A 22,128-nucleotide genomic window follows, 5' to 3' on the forward strand; every position below is an offset into this window, starting at 1 on the left:
ATGATGCACCAGAAAGAATCAAATCCACGTCAATTTTGGTTGTGTCTATTGCAGGGCAAGAGCTGTTAAGTGTATTTTTGTCACTAATTTGAGCCCATACAGCTCTGCATTCCCGCAAGGAGCAGATCAGCTAAGTAAGAAGGTGTCATTTTTACAGTCACTTTCTGAGTAGAATCATATGTTAACTCCCTTGAGTGCGTCTGTGTCTCTGAAAATACCATCCCTAATGAGGAGGAGGCACTTGCACTGCAGTCAGTTGCTTACAATTCCTTTGAGAGACAACTCAGCATTCCCAGTAGATGCCAATTGTTGCAGGTCCTGAAAAAGAAAAAATCATGATTTCTCGCTATCCTCACTGGGAGAAACATTGGATCTGCAATATCAGACAACTGGTCCTTTACAGCCACCAGTCCTACCTCTGGCATGGTGCTTCAGTGAAAAGCAATACTCTCCCTCTCCTCCCCCAAATACAAAATCAAACCAACAGCCAACAATGCCGTTGGCTACCTGCAATGTTGTACATTAGGGCACACTCCTTCCTAACCCCTGCAGTGATCAGTTTATGTCTCAAAGCCCAAGATATGTCCATTGTCACAAAACAGGAGAGGCAATCCAGAGCAGGGGAAGGCTACTGAGCAGAGAACTGCCCTCATGTGTGCTCCGTGCTGGGCGTCGCATCATCCACAAGACCATGAGAACTACATCCACCTTGAGCTCCACATCCTCCGAGGGCCCCGGATATCTGAAGAGCACCACTCAACCACAGGGCACGGAAGTGCCTAGAGCCAACACTAGCTACAGTGCCTGCATTGTTGATCTCACCCCCACCTCCTCTCCAGCTATGCTACCGCCAGCCCACCAGGACTGCCTCAGCACCAGTGTCTTTGGGGATCCCTTTGCATTCCATTCACCCACCCCCTTCTTATCATGGATCTGCCAGCTCCCTGCCTGTTAGAACGATGAGCCCTGGGCACTGGCTTGCTCTCCCTCCCCACCCCCATCCCACGTGTCCATGTCCTTGAATCCTTTTCTCTCCAGGCTACTTCCATAGGAACATGTGTTTTTCCAGCGGCGTCCAAGCCCCCCGACATGCGGAGAGCTGATTTGATCAGACGTGAGCTCAAAGCTCATTAGCCACTTGTCAATATTGGTAATGAGAAGCTGTGCGGGGCAAGTCATAGGGAGGAGGGCATGTGGCAGGAGGGGCTCAAAGCTCTCCTGTCAGCGCCAGGGCTTTCCAGTATGTGCTCTTCTGGTCCAGTGTCCCCTTGAGCTGCTCTGAGGGTTGCAGCCATCCTTAAGGACCAAGAAGCTCCATGAGGTAGGTTTCTCTTCTGGTATGTGAGTGTGAGTCCCAGGGACCTCCTGGTGTGGTGATGGTCTACAGCAGGGGTGCAGACCTCTGGGATCCGACAGCAAAGAGGGCATTTGAGCAGAGAAGAGGGAACAGCTGCCTATCCAAGATTAGCTAAAGAGCAGTAAAACAAATCTGGGCTGGGGTCATGTGAGGGCCCAGGGCTGCCGGGTACTGAGCAGCCTTAACTCTTGTTGAACTTGATGGGAGCTGAAAGTGCTCTGCACCCACGGGACCAGGAAGGAAGGGACGGACTCTGGTCTCCAACAGTGTTCAGTTGACATTTCCTCACCCATTTGCCATTCTGACTGTGAGTGTCCCCCGGGGAAAGGAAGGAGGCAGCCAGCTGGTCTCACTGGAAAGAAAGCACCTCTCCCAAACTGATATCATCCCATTGCCCCAATCGTCCTCTGCAAACGGCAGCTGAAGGCAGTGAGAAAAAAAAATCCCTGCTGTAGTGAAGAACTATAATTAAATGGATACCTGGTGAGAAGTGGGATAATACAGCAGAAGGGTTGGAAGTGGGGGAGCTGGGCAGAGAGCAGGGGCAAATATTTGGAAAGGTTCGGTGGGAGATCTAGGGTCCTTATTCAGGGATTAGGGTCCAGGCCTTTTCTCAACTGTAGCATTTCTCTTTGGGCCTTTGCTACATTCTGCCCTTTGAGAAAACCCGTGACACAGTCAGAACACACCCTTGGGATTATCTTGTCACAGGAGCTTACTCAGCAGGGGGCTCAGGCCATGGTCTCTCACTTCCTGCCAATGCTGCAGCATCGATGGCCAGTGGGCGCTTGGGGTCTCCGCTCCCTGCCCTCCTGTGCTCAGTAACTGAGTTACCACTGTTCCCCTCAGGAACCTGATCATTGTAAGACAGAGAGAGTGAGAGGAAAAGGGGTAGAGGAGAGAGGGAGCAGAAACAAACCTTACTTAAAGGTGGCTGTCCTCCTTTGGACTCCCAGTGAGATGCTGCACTGTGGCCTTTCCCTGCCTCTCAAGACCTTTTGGTGAGGGGAGAGAAGCCTCCACAAACTTTCCATGGCTCTGACAGTCTCTACCTCAGCCACTGGGTTTGCAGGATGTGAACTTTGGGGGGTTGTCTCTGCCAAATGTACAAATCCACCCTCATGGCACCCCACCCCACAGTCAGTCTGAGAGAAAGCCATCCCCCCGGGAGATTTATCACTCTGCAGGTAAAGTCCTTTAGTTTCCTGCTCCTCCTTTCCTACCCCCCGCTTCCCCCCCCGAGTGGGGTATGACTGAGGACAGCTCCATCCCTAGGTCTCTCTGCTGCCTTTCTCTGGCCACTAATAGTTGCTCTAAAGTCCTGGTGGTTGCTCTTCATTCCACTGGGGTCCTTGCTCAGATTGTATCCCTGTTTGGTGCAGCTCTCTGACCTGTGTTAAATACCCCCGCTCCAAAGGTCTGGCACACTTTGAGACTCCTTTTGTCACGGAGCCAGGGGCAAACATCAGCACTCTTATCTACCTACAAATACATTTTTTTTCTTGAGCAACTTAATGGATACCAGGAGCTAATGTCTGATTTCCCATTATGGAGTGCCGACCTGCGCACCCCTTTCATCATCTCACAGAGCCAGGACCCATACATTGGAGAAGCAGAGAGCCAGTGATTCAAGGTCTGCAGTGACACCCCCCGCGGGAGATGATCTCATGGTGAAGGCCCTGGACTTAGACTCCCGAGATCCGACTGCAGTTCCTGGCTCTGTTACAGACTGCTTGTGTGACTTTGGTCACGTCTCTCTGTGTCTCTCTTCCCCAGCGGTGAACTGGGAATGATAATCCTTCCTTTCCCCCACCTTTTGCCTGTCTTATCTGGTTAGATTGTAAACTCTTTGGAGCAGGTGCTGTTTCTCACTGTGTGTGTACAGTGCCTAGCAAAACAAGGGCCCTTTCTCAGTGGAAGCCTCTTGGTGCTACAGGAATAGAAATAATAATTCATTTAATATCTTGACACTTACAGGCAAGTCCCAGACAGTGCGAAATGTTGCCCTTTTGGATACGTGCGAATGAAAGCTTTTCCTGAGACAGTCAAGGGAAATCTCTGACCAAGGGATCCATCTCTCTGGCTTGCACATAACAGAGGCACCACTATCTAGCACTGCTCACTTGTGATTCCTGCAGAGGAACTGTGCTTTGTGCTGGGGCATTTTGTTCTTCCAAAGAGCTTTCAAAACAGGAATAAATGAAGCCTCACAACACCTTGAGGAGGGAGGAGAATTATCATCACCTCCATTTCACAGAGGAGGAGAATGAAGCAATTTGTGGCTGAAAGGAGAATACAAGTCCCCTCACTGCCTGTCCAGGGCTATAGCTACAGAATTCAGTAGGCTTCACTTATACTCAGAACGGAATCAATGCACTCATATGGTATAAGTCAGTTTTATCATTTGAATGAGATCCTGATCCTATGCGTGGTTATTAAAAATTCCATAGACCTTTTTGTGAGAGACAGAATATTAGCCCAAATTCCGAGGCAATTACATTCTGCCTCCCTAAATTCCACCTTGCCGTTTCAGTGGTTAGGCGTTTCAAGGCAGTGCAGGAAATATAGCCACACACCTTCCATGGAAAGAGACGGACGTTGTGAGGCTAAATTAACTGTGCGGCTTTGCAAACCTCGTCCAGTGTTCTTCCCTCTCCACCCTGAACAGTGATGCAGTGATCCTGTATACTGCTAAACAATTGCCTCATCCCAGTGGTGGGCAAAGTGATCCCTGTACGTAAAGTTTTATGGAACCCTTTGGGAGATAAATATCAGCCATTACGTTTATTCTTGTGCCATGTAAGGGAAGAAGAACTCACTTCCTTGAGGCTTTAACCATCATGGATCAATCGTTGGGTTGTCACCTCCCACTTTTCCAGCCTTTCTTTCTTCAAGTTGTTATTTTCCCCATGAAATCTCTGATCCTTCACTGTTCCACTATTAAACCACAACAATTAAGGTTGTAATTTTCCACTACAACCCCAATTTTGATCTGCCACCTGTCCTTTAGCTTCCTCAAAAAAAATCTTTCTGTCTGAAATTTCTCTTGTGTAATCTCTGGAGAGATGAGGGTTTTGGTGGTGTGTTTGTTTTGGTGGGTAGGGGAACCTGAGGCGATCTGGACTGATCGTTCACAGATATGGGTATCTCCCTTCATTAAAGACCTTAAGAGTAGACCCGGCTACAGACCTTCACTGGACCCATCTCTTCTATAGATAATGCTACCAAAAGGTTGTGGTCCATGACATGACCTTAGCCACAGCCGCACTATGGTCTGGATACCCTCTGCACCCATTCACCCTCCCAGCATTTAACAGACAATTCCATTCTCTAGATATAAGGTACAGATCAATTTTCCCATTTCATCCCTAAGCATACAGGCCACTAAAGCTAGAGGCACACACTACCCTACAAACCGTAGTAGGATAGACTTAAGACACTCCCAATTTACTTTACATAGACTGGAATCAAGGGTGCAGATTATGCTAAGGCAACAAGACTATACTATTGTAGTTCCAGGATACATCAGGGAATGCCCGTGTTTCATTCAACTGACAACTCCTACATTCTCCCACCAGCACGGGAAGATTAAGTAAGTCAAGGGGCAGAGTTAAGGTTGGTGTTGGAATCTTAGCTATTCCCAGCCTTTTAATGTCTACAAGCTTCTAATTTCCTGTCAGACATTTATATTTTAAAAATCTTACAGCTCAATTTCTTCATTTACCCTTTTTTTTAAAAAAAAAAAAAAGTCAACATTCTGGTAATGTTGTTTTACAGTGAGAGATGTTTCTTACTTTGCCAGAAAGGTCTTTTATAATCCTAGTGCAGCTGTGCCTACCACATACTACTGTCGCCATTGGGAGTCTTTGCAAGTATGCAGTGAGTGACCCTTCCCTGAAAATGACCATGCCCTGCAAGTGACACTCCTGAACCCTGATACTTGAGTAATATGGTTTACGTTTACCAAGTCTGGTGCATTCCCCTAGAGAAAGGCAAGGTAACACCCTCGGGAATGGTAGCCTCCACATCTCCTGTATGCCGCTGGATTCTGAACCTGATGATTCTCTGAAGGAAAAAGATGGAGGGTCAATGAAGGTGTCTGCCCAGGGTGTCTCCCCTGAAAGGAGAAGAGTTTGTAGGGATTTAAGTGATGTACAAAAATATGGAGGGTCTAAAGAGAAGTTCCTTCTTTTTACGTAATATGAGAATTAGGGAATCACTTTATGCAGTTACTGGGCAGTGAACTTAGAACAAAGGATTAACGGTTAGTTCCTCCCACGGTACATCATCCTGTGGAATTCTGAGACTCCCACAGGACATCCTGGAGTCAAAAATGATAGTTCTGTGGTTCTTGGGCTGTCTTCTCTGGGCCACTGGCAACCCCAGTAGCACTTCCAGGTAGGGTACATCTACATGGCAATAGAAAACCCCACAGTACCGAGTCTCAGAGCCTGGGTCAATTGACTTGGGCTCACGGGGCTCAGGCTACAGAGCTAAAAATAGCACTGTAGTAGTTCTAGCTCAGGCCGGAGCCCAGGCTCTGAGACACTCCCCACAAGTGAGGGGCGTGAGCCTGAGCCCAAACATCTACACTGCAATTTGTAGCCATGCAGCCCAAGCCCTGAAAGCCTGAGTCAGCTGACCCAGGTGAGCTGTGGCATTGCGTTTTACATGTACCCGGATCTGCTTCAATTAGCATCAGTCAGTCCTATAGCAGGCTTCTCTTAGAAATTCTTGATGATTTGTTTGCCTGACTAAACTTAAACCACCGCCACTTCTCTGCACCCTCCCTCTCTTTCTTAGCCGGGTGTTTTCTTTGGAATAAATTTGACCAGTATCAAATGAGAAGATGACACTAACATTGGAGGGTCAGCAAACCAACTTGAAGGTGGAGCTAAATAGCAAAGTGACCTAGAGAGATTAGAGCAGTTGGGGGCTGCAGATAACAGAAGGAGATTGGGTAATAAGCAATGTCAGGACTGAGACCCAGAGAGAGAGAGAATAAACTGTGCAGATACAAAAGAGGGGGTGGGGGGGATGGAATGGGAGGAGGAGATGGAGAGAAACAAAACAGCTGCACCTGTCATATTAAAGCAAGTTTATTTACATCTTGTCTCCTGAATACTGTGCTAATGTTAATTTTTCATGTAACCGAGCACTGAAGTTGCTTCAGGGAAAGTGCAGAATCAGGATTGGGAGGGAGTCGATCTCAGCCTTTTTCACAGCGTGGAATGCTTCTCAAAATCTGTCTGATGTAGCCAGCCATCGCTTTAGTGATTTATATAGCGCCAGTCATGCAGTGCAGTGCATCTTACAAGCGTCTCCTGGCCTGAAGCAGTCCACAGTGCGAAAGGCACTGGAGAGCTGCTGTTGGAGATAGAGCTCAAAGGGGGCTAGTGTTAATAACCTTCGGCGCTCGGCATGCTAAGGTAATAGGTGGTCAGATTTCATGTTCGGGGCTGTCGGGGTCAGGAAGGAATCCCGTTCCCCTGTGGTCTCAGAGGGCCAGATTCTGCACAGGGGGGAAGAATGCAAGGAACATCTCTGTCTTTGCACCCTTGTGAAAGGGTCGCACAGGTTCCCATTGAGGAGCACAACACTGCTTCTTACTAGCACCACCTGTGAGTGCTAACTGCCTTTAAGGCATTGAGGGAGAGGTAAGGTGAGACTCAGGCTATGGTCTCATCTCCTTCCCTAGCACTGACCAGCATGGAATGAGGAGCAGCTGGCACCCTCTCTATGGGTTGTAGGGGTGCTGTTCCAGCAAGTGCACCTAGGGAACACCAGAGGATAGTCTGTCTGAGTCAGCTAGTAACATGGCCCCTGCACACCTTTCAGTGTGCGACCAGCACCCAGGGCAGAGACTTTCCAAGAGACAGCCGTGGGGGTAGTGGGTGGGAAGCAGTCAACCATCAGCTTCCTGTCTGCTGTGCCCAGAACCACCCGGTTCTGGGAGGCCAGCTTGAGAAAAAACCCAAATCTCAGGCTGTGGAAGCCAGCAGCTGCCATGGCATTGGCTAGGGTCACCCATACCAGGGAGGAGTTTGTAAAACATGGGCCAGGCCTGGCCAAATTAGTGCTGTTGGCAGGGAAATCCTATTCGTTCTTGCTGTGAGAGGAATGAGGAATATTTCAACATCAGGAAGGTCCTCCCTTTGACTCTAAGGAGATCAGGACCGGGAGAGGGGTCAGAACCTTGGTCTCTCTCCTTCCTGTTGGCTGTGTTGCAGGCTTGAGCTGGTCAGGGGAAGGGGAGGGGCAATTCTGGCAGAAAATTGTGACAAACAGATTCCCCTCTTTGTTTTTGTCAAAAAAAAAAATTGAGATGAAATTTTTGCTTTTCCATCAAAGTAATCAACCCCTGAAATACCAATAATTTTTACCTGAAAACTGCTGGAAACAAACAAAAAATCCAGTTTCTGATTTCTCAGCAAAAAGCCCCAACATTTCCAAGGCAAAGAGGGCACTTTCTGTGAAAATTTTGTTGTGTCGAAAACCTAGTTTTCCTTTGGAAAACAGTTTTGAAGGGAAATTTTTGAGCAGCCCTATTTGCAGCCTCACTGCTCTGCGAGGGGTGCCAGTAATATTAATGATCACAGATGCAAACAACTTAAACATATGCTTCTTCTGCAAAGAGCAGAAAATCAGCACAGAATCTGTTGTGGCTTGATCAGCTGGTCACAGTTCTAAACAAGAAGTAACTGTGGGGGGAGGAGCGAGGCTGCTTGGCTGTCATTAAAATGGTGTGGATGGAAGGAGCAGACTAATTGACTGAACAACAGCTTGGGCTGTGTAATTAAATTAATTGTGACTCTACCTGTGACATTCATTTGTGTGGTTAGTAGAGCTCTGCCAAACAGGGAGAGGAGTGTGAAAATATCTTTCACAAACATTGCCACGGGTATTTTTGCTGTTTCGTTTCAGGCGATTTCATACCCCTGAAATTTTGTTTTTCTGTGAAATTTGAGGAGTCGGTTAATATTTCACATTGAAGGATGTGAAAACACAAAAAGTCACTGCTGATCTCAATTTCAGCTTGCCACATTTGAAGCAGAGGTTGTGCATTTTCAGGGGGATTTTTTGTTTTTAAGTGGAATTCTCCCAAAATTAAGGCTTTCAGAAACAGAGGCTTGATCCAACACTCATTGGAGTGCATGGGAATGTGGGCACTGGATCACACCCCAGCAGGTACCCAAAGTTAGGCCCCTAATGGCTCAGTGCTTAGCACTTTTGAAATTCAGTCACTTATTTAGCTGCCATACATTTAGGACCCTAACTTTTGACAAGTGCTTTTGAAAATCTCAGCTTGAGTTTACAATGTGTGCGAAGCAGGCTGCATGCAGAAACCCACCACTGCATCACAGTTAAGTGCTCTGGCCTCGTTTTCAAGGCTCTGCAGAGCACAGCCCAACTCCGGCTTGTAGCTCTGATCTCATTAATTATAATTCCATGGGGTTTACAGTGCCCCAAAGTGTGCTAGGCACTTTACAGAACAATTAATGTGACATGATGGAGAAGCTGAAAAGTACTCTGCTCTTATCAGGGAGCCAGTGTAGGGCCTGGAGCCCAGGAGTTGGTCTTTATGAAGACCTGTGTTCCTGAAGTAGTGGCTGTTGCGTTTTCTACCAGTCGGATAGTGTGCGGTTACATTCCTAGACATGACTGCAGTAATCAAAGTGGAAAGCAACTAATGCATGGGTCACTCTGGCCCGGACGGTGTCTGATAAGAAGGGGTACAATCTCCTGGCCAGTCACATATGGAAGTGGGTGGTTTTTGCTGCCAAGGCTATTTGGGTATCGAGGAGCCTGAAAAATCCCCAAGGCTGCAGATCAGCACAAGCATCTGAGGGCAGACCCCCTTCAAAAGTGATGGATTTTGTGGAGTAATCGTTGTTCAAAGTGCTCCTCTCTTCTAAGCAGCACTGCCTCAGCTCTGCCTCGGTTCAGTTTTAACCAGCTGCTGATTTTGGCTAGCCACTGAGGAAGCTGGGAGAGGGTGCTGTTCACATCTGATGTATAGGTGATGTAGAGCTGGGTGTCACCTGCAGGCTACTCGCATTTCAGCCCACATGGCCTGTCCCAGCAGACTGCATTTTCCCCTCACTGATGCCCACTTTCTTCCACCTTCAGTTTCTGTTGCACAATCATCCTACAACGCTAGTGATGTGTGAAACTGGTGGGGTACATGGGGGTACTGCAATGTTACTGTCTATAGCAGTAGTCCGGGGGTAGTTGTGATGCCTCACTGATTCTTCCTCTCCTTGGCCTCTTGGTTTGGTTGAGTGTCCTATAAATCAGTTTTGGCAGGGTTCAAAAGTTTAGCCGCCTCCAGGTGGAGATAAAACAATCTCCTCATTGCAAGCCAAGATGAAACCTCCAGTGCAGTCCAATTTCTCTCCATCCCCACCCTAAATATAGAAAGTATAACATATTGTCATGTAATCATCATTTCTTTAAGCGGTATGACTGTAGAAGCTTGGGAAAGGAGCAAAGGAAGAATGGGGGTTATTTATTTTAGACATCAGCCTACATATAGCCTCTGTCTCTGAGCAAAAGAGTCAACATAGCTTTGGCTGATCTTTGGTTGCTCTAATTTGTTATGTCTCTAGGCAAAGCTAATTGTACAGACAGTCCACCATAGAGTCTACCCATAGGGTTTTTGGTGCTGCCTCTTCTGTGTTGTTTTGTAAATAGTCCTTTATTCCCTTTTATTTCCTGACACATTTTCTACAATCTTTTTGCTCTAAAAAATGAGTAGTTTAAATACCAGGATTGGGTGGGTTGCTGTTTTGGATTGGGTAGGCAGATTGAGTGGGACAGAGTGATGATCTGATAGTTCAACCTTTCATTTCAAATGTCAGGAAATGGGCTTGTCAAGGCTCCTTCCCCACTCTGAACTCTAGGGTACAGATGTGGGGACCTGCATGAAAGACCCCCTAAGCTTATTCTTACCAGCTTAGATTAAAAACTTCCTCAAGGTACAAACTTTGCCTTGTCCTTGAACTCTATGCTGCCACCATGAAGCGTGTTAAACAAAGAACAGGGAAAGAGCCCACATGGAGACGTGTTCCCCAAAATATCCCCCCAAGCCCTACACCCCCTTTCCTGGAGAAGGATGGATTAAAAATCCTCACCAATTTGTTCAAACCCTTGATCTTAAGAACAATTAAAAATCAATCAGGATCTTAAAAGAAGAATTTTAATGAAAGAAAAGATAAAAGAATCACCTCTGTAAAATCAGGATAGGTAAATAACTGACAGGGTAATCAGATTCAAAACATAGAGAATCCCTCTAGGCAAAACCTTAAGTTTCAAAAAGACACAAAAAGAGGAATATACATTCCATTCAGCACAGCATATTTTACCAGCCATTAAACAAAAGGAAATCTAATGCATTTCTAGCTAGATTACTTACTAACTTAACAGAGTTTCTGAGACTTCATTCCTGATCTGTTCCCTGCAAAAGCATCACACAGACAGACAACCCTTTGTTTCCCCCCTCTCCTGATTTGAAAATATCTTGTCTCCTCATTGGTCATTTTGGTCAGGTGCCTGCGAGGTTATCTTAGCTTCTTAACCCTTTACAAGTGAAAGGGTTGTGCCTCTGGCCAGGAGGGATTTTATAGCACTGTATACAGAAAGATGGTTACCCTTCCCTTTATATTTATGACAGGGCTATTCTGGCATTTGTGTCATGGGCTATTGAAAAGAGTCTCTTTTCCCTTGGAGTTTCTTGTGTCTCAAAGTATCAGCTGAGCCCTAGTTCTGAAGGGACAGTTAACAATTTGTTGGAGAAAGGAATTACATTGATCAAAATTGGCCTTGTAGCATGCAGGAAAGTGGTTTGAGTCTCTATTCTGTGTAGGGTGGGTGGGAAGCAGAAGCTTTTGTGGCACCTCATTTATAGTATAAAAATTACAGTTATTTTCTTGTCCCTCCCATTCCCTTTTATCATCACCATACTTTTTCTACCTTCCTTGTTAGATTATACGGCAGAAGAAAATCTATCTATTGTATTTAATAGGGTGCCAATCACTGTAGTTGCTAGGACCCAATAATACCACTTAACATGTTTGCGGTAGTTACATTATGTTCAAAGCACTTTGGAATCATTCGCTAATGAATACTCACAGCGAGGCAAGTGTGTATTATTATCTCTCTAAACTGAGACTGAGAAGTTAAATGACTTGCCCCAGGCCAGCCGTAGCCACTAGACACTGCTGCCTCTTCACTGCATTATTTTGTATTCTAATACTTGCCCTATTATTTTTGAATTTGCAAATTTTGTTGCCCCAACAAATCTCTCTGGAGGATTGTAAGGATGGTATCACTGAGTATAATACAAGCTCCCCTTAGTGGAGGGTTAAATTTACCTGGTGCAGGGTGCCAATGCATGGCTTATGTCCTCTACTTAGGGCCTCAGGTCAATGGGAATTTTCAGTGGGCTTTGGGTCAGGCTCTTCTGCCTTATGTTGAGGGCTCCAAAGGGACTTAAGTGGTGCAGAGGCCCATGCTGGCCCTCAGCTATACGGGTGAATTTCATCTGGAGAGACTACCAGTAGAAAATGACGATTAGATACATTCACACACCATATTGCACAACGAAAGAGACGCAAACCTCACAACAAAGTGCAGGAGGGTATGCCGTGGCATGGGAAGCCATCTTCATATTGTGACCCCTTTTGATCTGAGCAGTTAGCCAAATGCAGCATTTTGTGGGTTGTTCCAATTAGCAGTAGAAATTGGTGATAGTCAGGTGTTTCTTTGATGCAGTCCTGTTTATTTACCAAGTCCTGTTTCCATGAGCACAGGAAGAACCAAAGAGGAGACAGCGTCCTTTCTTACAGGGCCAAGCCTTGTTCAGTCAGCACCCTGACCCAAAACCTCTCTCTTGGCTTCCCGGGGGCCACACCCTGTGCTTGCAGGCAGTGTCTGCTTGGCTTTCTTTCTGCTTCTCTCTGTCTCTCTCTGTGTCCTGTGTCTTCTGCTTCTCTTACACCACTCCCTTATCCCCAGAGGCCACTCAAGCCAATCTGCTGTCCTAAGCCAAACTTCATTGTGCCATCTCGCTCCTTCCGCCTTAGAAGTTTGCAGCAGGAACCCACTCCCCATCTACCCCCTGCAACTCTCCCCTGGCCTCCTCCAGCCCCTGGGGCCAGACCTTCAGCCCCAGCAACCTTTCCCCTGGAGCTGCTCAGCTCAACTACAACAGGACCTGGGCTTCCCCTGCCCGGCCCTCTGCACCTCCAGCCCATCCCAGCCCTGCCCCTGCACTCCCCATCCCCAACCCTCACCCCCTGCCTGGCCCCCAGCACCCTCCGCACCTCCCACCTGACCCTGCACCTTTCCAAATGAGCTGTTCGCTGTTGGGTTTGTAGTATGGGGCAGCTGAGGAACAGGTGGGGAGAAGTTTACATGACTTGCTGAAGGCTACACAACGAGTCAGTCCGTGAGCGTTCAGGAGGATGTGGCTCATAGTCCTATGTCCCTATCCCACTGTTTTGGGCAAAGAGCAACTTCTCCTTCCACTTTCTCCTCAGAGGTACCAGCAGGAGCTTTGTCCAACCCACCGGTCCCATTTAATCTGAAATCAGCTGGGACTGAGAGTGTCATTCCTGCCCCTCCAACCCATGCGGTAAACGTGAGCAGCTATGGGGAAGATTGACAACACATCTGTGGAGTTGAATTCACCCTCCGGGGTGAAGCAGGCAGCCATTGAGGAATTCGAGGCAATTGGCCAAGGAGATGGGAACACCAAGAAGATGAAGGAGCTCCCAGACAGAGGTTCTTGGAAGGGCAAATTTGACTTCCTGCTGTCCTGTGTGGGCTACGCCATTGGGCTGGGCAATGTCTGGCGGTTCCCATATCTCTGTGGCAAGAATGGAGGAGGTGAGTGTGGAATGCTAAACACATGTTTTCCTTTATATCAGCCTCAACCCAAGGCTCTAGTTAGTGTTTTGAAATTTGTCTGCACACTGACTGATTCTTTTCCCTCCTGTCCTGCCCTCAGTGTACCCATGATTCACCACATCAGATATACTGAGGCAGCATAAGCCAATTGCCAGCTGCGATCAGGAAGAAATCATAGTAATGCTTTGCATTTCCATACAGAGTGCCTTTCACCCATGGATGGATCGTACGGGCAGGAATGAGTTAAGCCTCACAACACAGCTGTGAGAGAAGTTAGTATTACTATCTCCATTTTACAGGTGAAGAAACTGAGGTACAGAGAGGTTAAGTGATTTAACAATGGTCACTGAGGAATTCTGTGGCACAGATGGAAATAGAGCCCTTCTCTTCATGTACCCAGTGTCTTGCTAAGTGCTATCACTTCTTACTCTTCAATTCCACTAAAATCCCTCTTTTCCTCACTGCCCCCTTGGCTAAATCCCTTGGCCTTACCTTGGCCATCTCCTTAAAGTGTGTGAAAGTGCTGGTCTGATGGAAGCAGGTCACTGGACTAGGAATCAAAGGAACTGGACTCAATTCCCTGCTCAGGCACAGACTCCTGTGACTTTGGCAGGTCACATAATCCATGCTGTGCCTCCGTTCTGTCTCTATAAACTGGGGCTATTTGTACTAGCCTGGCTCACAGGGATAAAATCCATCAGTGATTGAGGCACTAAAATATTCCAGTGATGGTAGTCATAGAAGTACCTAGATAGCCTCGATTTTCTGAAGTTCTCTCCTCCCTCCCCACCATTTTTTCAAAGCTCTGCTACAAACATCACCTTCCTCTCTCACTGCTTCATCCATGTCACTCACTTTCTCCACTTGTCTCACTGGCTTCCCGTCCCTTACCATGTCTAGGTCTACTCCTTCTCCTCACCTCCAAAGCTACAAATAATCTCAGCTCCAGCTGTCACTAGGTTCACATTTCTTCCTACTTCCTTCCCCACCCTCTTCACTTCGCCCCACTCCATCATCATCTCCCAGTCTTGGTTTCCCCCCTCCAGTCATGCTACCCCCTATGCTTGAAAAGCCTTCCTCTCCTAGGCCACCAGTCTTCTTTTCCCCGTCCTTTAAATTCCTCCTAAAAACTCACTTCCTCTCTGACCTGCTTGTCCTCCTCATGAGCAATCTCTCCCACCCCTTCCTTACTGTACTGTTGTCCCATGTCTGATATTGCCTGTGTCTGTTTCATCTAGTTTACATTTTGGGAAAAGAGACCTGTCCAACTGATCACAGATGTCCTGACTCCCTGTCCCCTTCACTAATCACTAGACAATACTCTGCCCATGAAATTCCACCACAGCAGATTATCGAATCATAGAAATGTTGGGCTGGAAGGGACCTCAAGAGGTCATCCAGTGCAGGGGTTCTCAACCGTTTTCTTTCGGAGGCCACTCCCAACATGCTATCAAAGCTTCGTGGCCCAGCTGTGCCACAACTGTTTTTCTGCATTTAAAAGCCAGGGCTAGCATCAAGAGGTAGCAAGCAGAGCAATTGCCCCAGGCCCCACACCACAAAGCTAAGTTGCTCAGGCTTTGGCTTCAGCCCTGGGTGGTGGGGCTTGGTGCCCCTGGCTGAAGTTCTGCACAGCGGGGATTTGGCTTTCTGCCCTGGACCCTAGAAAGTCTACCACCAGGCATGCTTGGCGGACCCCCTGAAACCTGTCTGTGCCCCCCCCTGCACCGCAGGTGGCCCCGGATGCCTGGTTGAGAACCACTGATCTAGGGCAACTCTTTGCACCAAGGCAGGACCAAGTAAACCTAGACCATCCCTGACAGGTCTTTGTCTAACCTGTTTTTAAAAAAACCTCCAAAGATGGGGATTCCACAACCTCCCCTGGAAGTCTATCCCAGTGCTTAACTACCCTTATAGTTAGAAAGTTCTTCCTAATAGCGTACCTTAGCTATCAGCTTTTACAGCTTCCTCTGAAGTATCAGGCATCAACTACTGCTGGCCACCAGGTGAGGTGGCCCAGGTGTCTATCCCTTCTGATATGACCGTTCCTGTTTTCTTATGTCAATTCATAAGGAATAACGGTTTTATGGTGAAGTACCGAGAGACAGGAAAGGTAGTTTTTATTGCTGGCTCTGCCACGCTGGGGTGCATGATCTCAGACAACTCACGGCACCTCAGCATGGCTGTTTCTTCATAAATAATTTGGAGATGATAATATAGACCTCAGGGGTGATATGAAGCTAAAATAATTCCTCTCTGCAAAACATGCTGAGCCCCAAGGAGGGAAGTGCCAAGTGCTGCTGTTAGTGTTACAAATCCAGCACTATATGATCTCTAACACAGCAGGGGCAGGGACACAGAGCAATCCAGCAGGATGTTCAGAAAATGCTGGATGAGCCTAGCAAATTTGCCAGTTGCCATAAGAAACGTTGCTCTCAGGAAATGTAAAGTCGTGCGCTGTGCCTGCATACCCCATGCTGCTGGTCCATGCCGGCTGTTCATTGCCATCTACATCAGTCACTCCTCTGGTCCCCTTCCAGTCTGGCTACCAACAAGCAGCCTTTTCTGCAGCCTGCAACAATGAGCAGCAGTGGAGGCTGCTGACGTCTGCAAATAAGCAGGCAAAGGGACACCCAGAGCTCTGCTCGAAGCCAATTTAAAGCAGAGAGGAAGGATCAGTCAGCATCTGACTCAGAACCGGGTAGGCAACGCCTCCCCCACCTAGGCTGAGGCACCTACACTGCTGAGCAGACAGTGGGTGGAACTCCAATGATATATCCGCACGTGCAGTGTTGAAAGCAAAGTTGTGTGGGCTGCTTCCATTACGCACGGGCAAATTGAACGGAATGACAATATTGTCGTTTCACTTACTGCTGTCATATCGGATCTATCCCCAGTTGATTTAATCTGGATTCTAATAGTGAGGGTGAGATTCATCCCAGGTAGACATACCCTTAGCGCTGAATGTCGCTCAGTAGGTCCTCAAAATTGTCTGATGAGAAATTTAGACTGTGCATACCTGATAGTGAATGTTTCTTTACCTGCTAAAGACTGGCATTTGACCTTGATTGAGGCTACAAGCAAAAACATATTGGTGCTTTTATATCCTGGTAATTAATCAGTGGGCAGTGGTGGCCATTTTATTTACTAATTATTAGTAGTATTTGTTTGTGTCACATTAGTGCCTAGAGGCTCCAACTAAGATTGGGGCTGCATTGTAGCAGGTGCAGAACAAACCCGGTCCCTGTTCCAAACAGCTAAATCTAAATAGAGAAGGCAAATAAGGCAAGAGAGTAAGGAAAGATTATTTTCATCCCCCAGAGACTGACTTGCCCCAGATCACACTGGAACGGAACCCAGATCTCCTGAGTCCCATCCATTTGGTTTTGCGCTCAGAACTAAAAATGAGCACGCTGAATTTTACCAACATTTCTCCAAACCATTTCAGCCCAAGGTGTAATTTACCTCTCAGAATGTTATAATAGGGTGGCCAATGATGCATCCCCAGAATACAGGACATCGCATTGTTTGTCTCCACCACTCCCTGGGTGATCCTGCCCCAGCCTGTGTGACCTCACACACTGCAGGGGCAGAGCAGCACACTCTGCACAATGGTGTCTTCTGTGAGTGATACCAATTTTATATCAGTACTGGACAGAAAACAAACCATACGAAAACTGGGTGGTCTGGCTGAAAACTAGACAAATGGCCTGCCTGTGTCATAAGCGCCTGATTATAGAGTCCTTCCTCAGCTGGTGGCCCCACCAGAGTGGCTATATAATTAGAGAAAGGCTAGAGCTGTGGGGCTCAGATCAAGCCTTAGGTCTGAATTTGAATTTCCCCCCAATTAAAGGGGTGTTTGTATCTGCTGGTCTAGGTCAGCCCATCACAGAGAGAGGAATGGAAGCCCTGTAGGGCAGGGACCACTTGTTGCTACCTGTGTATATAGCACCTAGCCCGACAGGGCCCCGATTACTGTTTTGTGCATGTCTAGGATCTACTACAATATGAATAAATACTAATAGCCTCAGAGATTGGATCTGACTTTCCTAAAGTTCTTTGAAGGCTTGACTCTGATTTATGGCTTGCGGGCATCCATTGCTAGCTAGAATGCTGTAGGGATGCTGATTGACACGTTTCTATGACAGTGCTGGATAATTTTTTTTTAAGTCAAGATGTTGTTGAATATGAAAGCCGGCGCTTTTTGCCAGCTGGAAGTTCAAGCTCACAGCCGTCAAGCTGCTTGCCCACAGCACACTGATCGTGTTCCCCTGCCACCTGCTGCCAACTTATGTTCCTGAGTCACTGCCCTAGACCCATGTAAAGGGACTTGAAGCCAACTTCCCACTATGGTGGTCAGCTGTTTCTCAGCTCCCGTTGGGCCTCAGCTGTTCACCCACCTAGTCAGCAGGCCTAACTGATGTGATGTGTCTTTGCAGGGCCATCCCTAGTGGTTTGATGGAGCCCAATACTGTCAGAGATGGACCCAGCCACAATGATCCATGATTTCAGGATGTCCAGGCTTGATTATTGCAAACCCCTATACCTGAGACTGAAGATGCAAATTCTGTGGGAAAAAAACCCCAGCTAATCCAGAATGCAGCAGCCCTCTGCTAAGTGATCCTGGGAGGCAGGAGTGTATCACTGCAGTGCCCCAGTCATGTCACTCCCGCCTCACTAAACAGAGTGCCCGTTCAAAGTCATGGTGCAAATCTTCAGAGCTCAGGGGGTTGGGTCTGAGGTAGCTGAGCAACCACTGCTCTCTACGCAATTAGGACCCTCTGTGACAGCATCCATCCTAAGGGCAATGGACCTCTCTACAACCTGTGTTAGACCTGCGAAAGCTGGAGTCTGAGCTTTCTCAACAGCCATCCCATGCCTGCAGAACTGCCTTCCTCGAGAAATCTGACTGACCTCAAATCTCACTGCCGGCAGGTCCCACTGTAAGACCCAGCTGGTTTGCCCTAGCTTTCTACAACAATAAAACAATAGCTAACAAATAAACTAATGGCTCATGCCAAAGACTCCTGTCTGCTGTTGGCCTGGTTGGGAGAGAGAGAGAACAAATCGCCCATGAACTACCAGTTCCTGTTTGTTTTCTTGCCTTGGTCTCAGATATCACGTTGATGAGAGTGGTATAAATATCTAGACTGATAAGTCAGATTGGCACATGCATGCTGGGGTAGAGGGTGATGGGGATGTGAGAAGGAAGAAGTGATAGAGAAAGATACAGTCCAAATAGTAATTTAACAGCCAACACGGAACACCCTTGTCCACCATCAAACAGAGGGATCAAAGCTGAGCGTGGCATCTTAGCTTGAGAACTGGAGCTGGAACAGAGCATTGGGACTGCAACGTGAGCCCAGGGATTTGTGCAGTAACTATGAGCTGAGCTTTACATTTCTTGTGGAGAAGAGGTGGCCAGGGCCCCAAAAAGTCTTGTGGTGATGAGACCTTGCAGAACCTGCTGCTAACAGCTGTTTGTTCTTCCAGGGGCCTTCTTGATTCCCTATTTTCTGACACTGGTGTTTGCTGGGATTCCTCTCTTCCTGCTGGAGACAGCTCTTGGCCAGTATACCTCTGTTGGCGGATTGGGGGTCTGGAAATTAGCGCCTATGTTCAAAGGTACTGTACTGTAAGTCCATGATGCTGATGCCCTATATCTAGCTTTAGAGCTGAAACCATTTACTGAAATGGGAAGCAAAACCTCAGGGCCTGGGACATAAGCTCTTGGGGAATGGGTGGTGAGTCTCTGGAGACTGTTATATCTGATCTATGGTATTTGTACGGTCCCCTTCACCATGGTATCTAGTCATCAATAACACTCCAGCCCTCTGTTTGAATGACCTTTGATAGTGACAAAACGCTCAGGTAGACAACACTGCCTTGATGGAGGCAAACGACTGAATGGAGCCACCTGGCACACCAGGATTGTACTTAAAACAAGATGCAGTAAGTTGGCGGGGAGGACTGTGCTGCTCTGTACCAGCAGAACCCTGTTTACTGTACACTAAAAAGTTGGCTGTCTACCAGTTGGGCGTAAACCTGTTGTGTTTGCAGTAACAACATATAGGAGGCTAATGGTGAATTAGAATAATAAGTGTTTTTATTGGGAGACTAATTCAACTACAGGAGCAGGCAGAGACTCAGCTGGTTCCCCCTCTTTGGTTTTCATAGAGCTCCACACATACAGTTGTGCTAGCAGGATACTGAAAGACACCACCATTCAGTCTTTGAAACATGGGAGAGAGGCATGACATCCGAACAAGCCTTCACTGGCTGATCAGTGAACTTGAGGCACGGTGCACTGTCACTTACTGATCTCTGTGAGATGATTCACTTTTCCTAGGTGTACAAACCTTCGTCTCTCCTCTGTGCTGTCACTTCTCAGCTTGCCATCCCCACTTCAGCACAGGAGGCTTGTATCCATCTGCTCAATACAACTCCATAGACTTTGGATGGCTTGTGTTGAACATGCTCTGTTTCTTCTCTCCTAGGAGTGGGCCTGGCTGCTGTGGTTCTCTCGTTCTGGCTGAATATCTATTACATTGTCATCATTGCCTGGGCACTGTACTATCTTTTCAACTCTTTCACTGCGGTGAGTTTCAGCCATTTCTATAAACCTTAATTGGCTCAGTGTAATTTTTGCAGTTCCTGTTTCTCTCATAAAATGTGGAGTTTAACATGTTACTTGCTGTCTGTGCCATGAAATATACAACATACAGCTTACAGATTGTGCAAAGTCTCGCTTAATGTTGCTTCTGGATCCGTTGCTGACACATCCTATGACATCAACTGTTCTGCATTATTGTGTGCTGATATTTTTCTTTTAGAGGTTATGCTCCCTTTATAAATCTTAAAAATCTGACCCTCTGCCCCACAGCCTTTCACATTCTCCTTTCTGTCTATCATCGTCAGAGAGCGCCAGTCACGGTAATAGCGATGTGTTTCAAAAATGGCTTCTTCATGAGATTGTCTCATTACCATGGGCTTGGTTGTGAGCCTAATTAGACCCCATTTACACTGCTCCCGCTCCATTGATTCCAGTGGAAAAGCACTTAAGCACGTGCTTACATCTATCCCCTAAGTAGGACAGCATTTAAGCAAATGACTTCTAGCATAGGCTTCAGTCCCATTGACTGCAATGGGGTGCTTTCCTGAATCGGGACCTTGTGCCAGTGTGTACGAGGTCAGAATGGAGCCTCGAGTCTGAAGTACATTTCTTCACAACTGAACCATTCTTATCAATCTAATGGCAGAGCAGAGCTCCCTTACCAATCCATAGACATAAAGATATCTAATTCCATGGGTCCTGTGAGGTTCTATTTCGTTTAGACACGCCTGCTAAAATGTTGTACATGTACCATAGTTCAGTCCAGCTTCAGTTTTTATTTGATTATGTTTTCTAGCATCTGTGAAGCCATTTGTCAAAATGTTCTTATTGTTTAGCACTCCCAAACCTTGTGTGTGTAGTCTCCAGTGCCTTCTGAACACCTGCAGTACTTGTTGTTCTCTCTTAACTCCACACTAGCAAATTGTACAAGTGTCAGTTGTTGTGGTCCAGGTAGATCCCCTACATATTCCTGAACAAGACTTTACAACACAGGAGGGCAAACTATGGCATCCGGGCCAGATCCGGCCCATCGGAGCTTTCAATCCAGCCTATGGGATTGCCAGCACCGTGGCGCAGCTGGGCTAAGGCAGGCTCCCTGCCTGCCCTGGCCCCGTGCCGCTCCCAGAAGCTGCCAGCACCACATCCCTGCAGCCCCTGGGGGAAGGGGCAGGCAGAGGGCTCTGAGCACTGCCCTCACCCGCAGGCACCGCTTTCCACAGCTCCCATTGGCCGGGAACGGGGAACCGTGGCCAATGGGAGCTTTGGGGGTGGTACCCACAGGCGAGGGCAGTGCGCGACGGAGCCGCCTGCCCCACCCCCAGAAGCCACTGCCAGACATGCTGGTCACTTCCCAGCGCGGGGCCAGGGCTGGCAGGGAACCTGCCTTAGCCCCACTGCGTGCCGCTGCCACCCCGGAGCTGATCAAGGTCAGCAGCGCCGGGCCGAAGCCTGCACTCTGAACCCATCCTGCACCCCATCCCCCTGCCCTGATCCCCCTAGCCCCTTGCCACACCCCTTCTGCACCCCACCCCCCTGCCCTGAGCCCCCTCCTGCACCCCACACCTCTTCCCACACCCCGCACTCCCTCCCGCACCCCAACCCCTGCCCCAGCCCTACATTCATGGCCCTGAATGGAATTTCCCCACCTAGATGTGGCCCTCGGGCCAAAAAATTTGCCCACCCCTGCTTTACAATCACAAAAGAAGAGTGTGCACCCGGAGAAGGCATCCCAGCTTCCCTCCTGAGCCCACTGCGCCTTGGGACAGGGACTCTGGGAGTTCAGTCGGTGTTGCCTGTGCACCCAGGCAGTGCAGACATGACCAGTACAGCCGATGGTTTATGTGCCTGAATGCAGAAGATCGGAGATTTGATTCAAGGAGCTCACAGTTATCAGAGCTATACCATCAGTTTCTCTAAATTAAGTGGAGATGGGTCTGAATCAACATCTCAGACTGGAGCATCCCCAAAATTTGGATCAAGGGAGCATTAAAACAGATCCCTGTCTGAATTTTGCAGCTCTAGAGTAAGATAAAGTGGGACAATAAATAAATAAATAAATAAATACCACCCAATTCCCCACCCCTGCCACATCAGAAACTCCTTAATCACAGTCCTGCCCAGACATATTCCTCCCTGGGTTCGCTCCACTGAAGTGAATAAACCAGGGATGAATATGGTCAGCTGCCTCAGGCTCCCAAGGCTCTGGCTGTGGGGCTATAAAATAGCAGTGTAGATGTTTGGGTGCAGGCTG

General features: G+C 47.7%; 1 protein-coding gene across 1 annotated transcript in view; it reads left to right on the forward strand.

Annotated features, from left to right (window-relative positions):
* Nucleotides 1-13,008: 13,008 nt before the first annotated feature.
* The window catches only part of LOC102943816 (sodium- and chloride-dependent GABA transporter 1), a 31,614-nt gene continuing 22,494 nt past the window's right edge, over nt 13,009-22,128 (forward strand). The window contains exons 1-3 of the mRNA XM_007070824.3: nt 13,009-13,246; nt 18,758-18,889; nt 19,762-19,862. Of these exons, the coding sequence (XP_007070886.2) occupies nt 13,009-13,246; nt 18,758-18,889; nt 19,762-19,862 (471 nt within the window). The remainder of the gene's footprint in view (nt 13,247-18,757; nt 18,890-19,761; nt 19,863-22,128) is intronic.

This window comes from Chelonia mydas, chromosome 1 (assembly GCF_015237465.2).
Source record: "Chelonia mydas isolate rCheMyd1 chromosome 1, rCheMyd1.pri.v2, whole genome shotgun sequence".
Taxonomy (NCBI): domain Eukaryota; kingdom Metazoa; phylum Chordata; order Testudines; family Cheloniidae; genus Chelonia; species Chelonia mydas.